The 2,453-nt window shown below is 36.2% G+C and overlaps 1 protein-coding gene across 3 annotated transcripts in view; it reads left to right on the top strand.

Annotated features, from left to right (window-relative positions):
- The window catches only part of LOC109544081 (heterogeneous nuclear ribonucleoprotein C-like 3), a 115,305-nt gene extending 113,509 nt beyond the window's left edge, over positions 1–1,796 (top strand). For all 3 annotated transcript variants that reach the window (XM_019914114.2, XM_019914117.2, XM_019914115.2), the window contains 2 exons: positions 419–577; positions 636–1,796. In XM_019914114.2, the coding sequence (XP_019769673.2) occupies positions 419–577; positions 636–803 (327 nt within the window). In that variant the 3' untranslated portion in view covers positions 804–1,796. The remainder of the gene's footprint in view (positions 1–418; positions 578–635) is intronic.
- The last annotated feature ends 657 nt before the right edge of the window (positions 1,797–2,453 follow it).

Raw genomic sequence — 2,453 nt, 5'->3', positions numbered from 1 at the left:
TAATATTTAAGAAATATTTGCTTTTGATCTGAAATATTTAGCAAACATATAAATATTTCCTAAATATGTATGTAATATTTTGTGCTATCTGGGTTTAAGGGTATATAGAGGCCTAAAAAATTTCGAAAATTTTATAAGATATTAACAGTTGAAGATCGAATTGCAACTTTGTTATTAGTGCATGTGAAAAACCCAGTGTAAGTAAATATGGTATAAAAATTTACATTTACAAATCAAATTTATCGGGTTTGGGCTGTTTTCCAAAGAAAACACTGCGCAGAATTTGAAACGAATTGTAAATAAGAATCAGAGAGAAGTCGGGGCAAAAAAACCCAATAAGACATCGGTAGTTTGAAGTTGTCCTCTTGATTATTGTGGAAAAACCGCATTCAAAAATGGAAATTTGCCCTCTTTCCAGGACAGTAAAGCAGTGAACCACATCGACGAAGAAAATGAGGATCATGTGGAAAATGGCTCGTTGGAAAACGGAAGAGATGGCCTGACTGGAACGCCCGATTCCGCCAACTCGCCCAACGACAAAGACCTGGAAGAGCTACTGGAAGTTGATCATCACCAGGTACTGGCCATCGATTTTTTTTGGTGTACAATTCCAGGTTAATTTCCCGATTTTCCAGGCCACTGCGGCTAAAACAATAATGCACGCAAGTATTGTGAGCGAGTCGGCTGGTCAGCCTGGAGCGTCTCCGCCCCCCATTGGGGCCACGGCTCCCCTTGCCCAAATCGCGGACCCCTGGAAGTCCCAGACTGGCCTCAGCCCCAACTTTGAGGGCAAGTCGTATTGAGGAATTGCCGACAGGTTTTGATCCAGGATATATTAGTCTAGTGTAAATTTGGAATAGTAGATTAATCAGCTGTTAGCTTCAGCTTTGAGAGTGATGTTGTAGGATTGTTTCTATATTGAGTGGGTTTTGGTGGGTTTGAGGATTATGCTAGCGTTTCCGTAAACGTGAATTGCGGCAAAGCCGCCGCGAAAAACATCCGCCGTTTTTATCAGTTGTGTTTTGTACCGACAGGCTTTGGGTTTCTCGGTGTTTTTGATCGTTATTTGCATTTTGTGCACGTTTTCAATTTACAGACTTGATTTTGGCAAAGTCCTACAGGTATCCGATCGTGGATAGCCAAAACTGATATTAAATTCGATAGGGGAAATAATGCGATACGTTTCGCATTGTTTTCACATCTAAAGTATGAGAGATTCTTTTCCTGTTACGTTAAGCTTATAATGACTGTTCCGGCCCTTAAACAACTTAACGTGAGAGACAACATACTTCTTGATGGCTTGTTTTAGTTTACAGTGATTTGACGAGTGGCGCCTTTTTTTAAACGTAAAAAAGATGCTTGAGTTGTCTGAATCCTCCTTTTCATTATTCCGTACGCTGAGCAAAAAGCTTTTACGAAAACTGGAAAATCAATGACACCACACTCTTTAGACATTATTATTTTATAAAAGTAGGAAGCTTGTCGAAAATTACAATTTTTTTTGCGGTCGCCGATTTCGTTTTTTTTTTTCATAACGAGGTTCAGAGAATTTGGTATAGAAAAACAAGCAGTTTGTTCACTCCAGAAACCTCGAGAATTGAGGTGTTAAGATTTTTTATGCGTTCATTGGAATACATCATTCATCATCATACAACATTGGAATCTTCGCACATATCCGAAACAAATCGATTATTCGCGCTTTGTAAATTTTCACCTAGATTGCGTCTTTCTTCCTGTATACACTTATAAAAACCTTAAATATTTGTTTATTTTTTTACAAACTTCTTTTTGGGTATTTCGCCTCAAAAATTTTTGTCTTCAAAAAAGACAGAATTTCCTCACGTCTTTTATTACAGATTGCTGATTGTAAATAGCGCTCCTATTTCGCAATAAGAACGAATTTTTTATCAAAAAGTAATCAAGAACTATCACCTAGAGGGTATCCTGCGACACACTTAGGCTCAAGCTGTAAGAGAAAATTCCAATTAGTAAAGAAATTAATTTGAAAAATTACCTTGACGTTTCGATAGCTATTTTCTGCTATCGTTATCAAAAGAACCTAAATGAACCTAAAAAAGAGTGTGTTAATAAATTGTGTAACAATGGTAGGATAATACAATATATGAAAATTCGCTCTGATAATTCGTCTGTGCAAATTGTCAGTTATGTGACTTTGACTTAATCTCATTGTTTAAATTAATGAAGGTAATGATAATTAATAATTTTGGTGTAAATTTAATTTGGGTGTATGTTTCTCTGGTCCTCTTCAAGATTTAGCATAGGTGACCATGTATGACTTAAATTAAATGAACATGAAGCAACACAATTATTTTGATTTAGTAAAATTAGTGCGCTTTCACGTTTTTTTGTGGATTGTTCTTTAGTTAAAATTGTGGAATTATTCCATTGAATTTTATGGCAATTATCAAATGCATGTTGACAAATGTGTGATT

This window comes from Dendroctonus ponderosae, unplaced genomic scaffold (genome assembly GCF_020466585.1).
Source record: "Dendroctonus ponderosae isolate FM_Combo_2020 unplaced genomic scaffold, Dpon_F_20191213v2 Dpon_F_20191213_4, whole genome shotgun sequence".
Classification (NCBI taxonomy): Eukaryota; Metazoa; Arthropoda; class Insecta; order Coleoptera; family Curculionidae; genus Dendroctonus; species Dendroctonus ponderosae.
The sequence above is the reverse complement of the archived record's forward strand: the minus strand, read 5'-3'. Positions and strand labels throughout refer to the sequence as shown.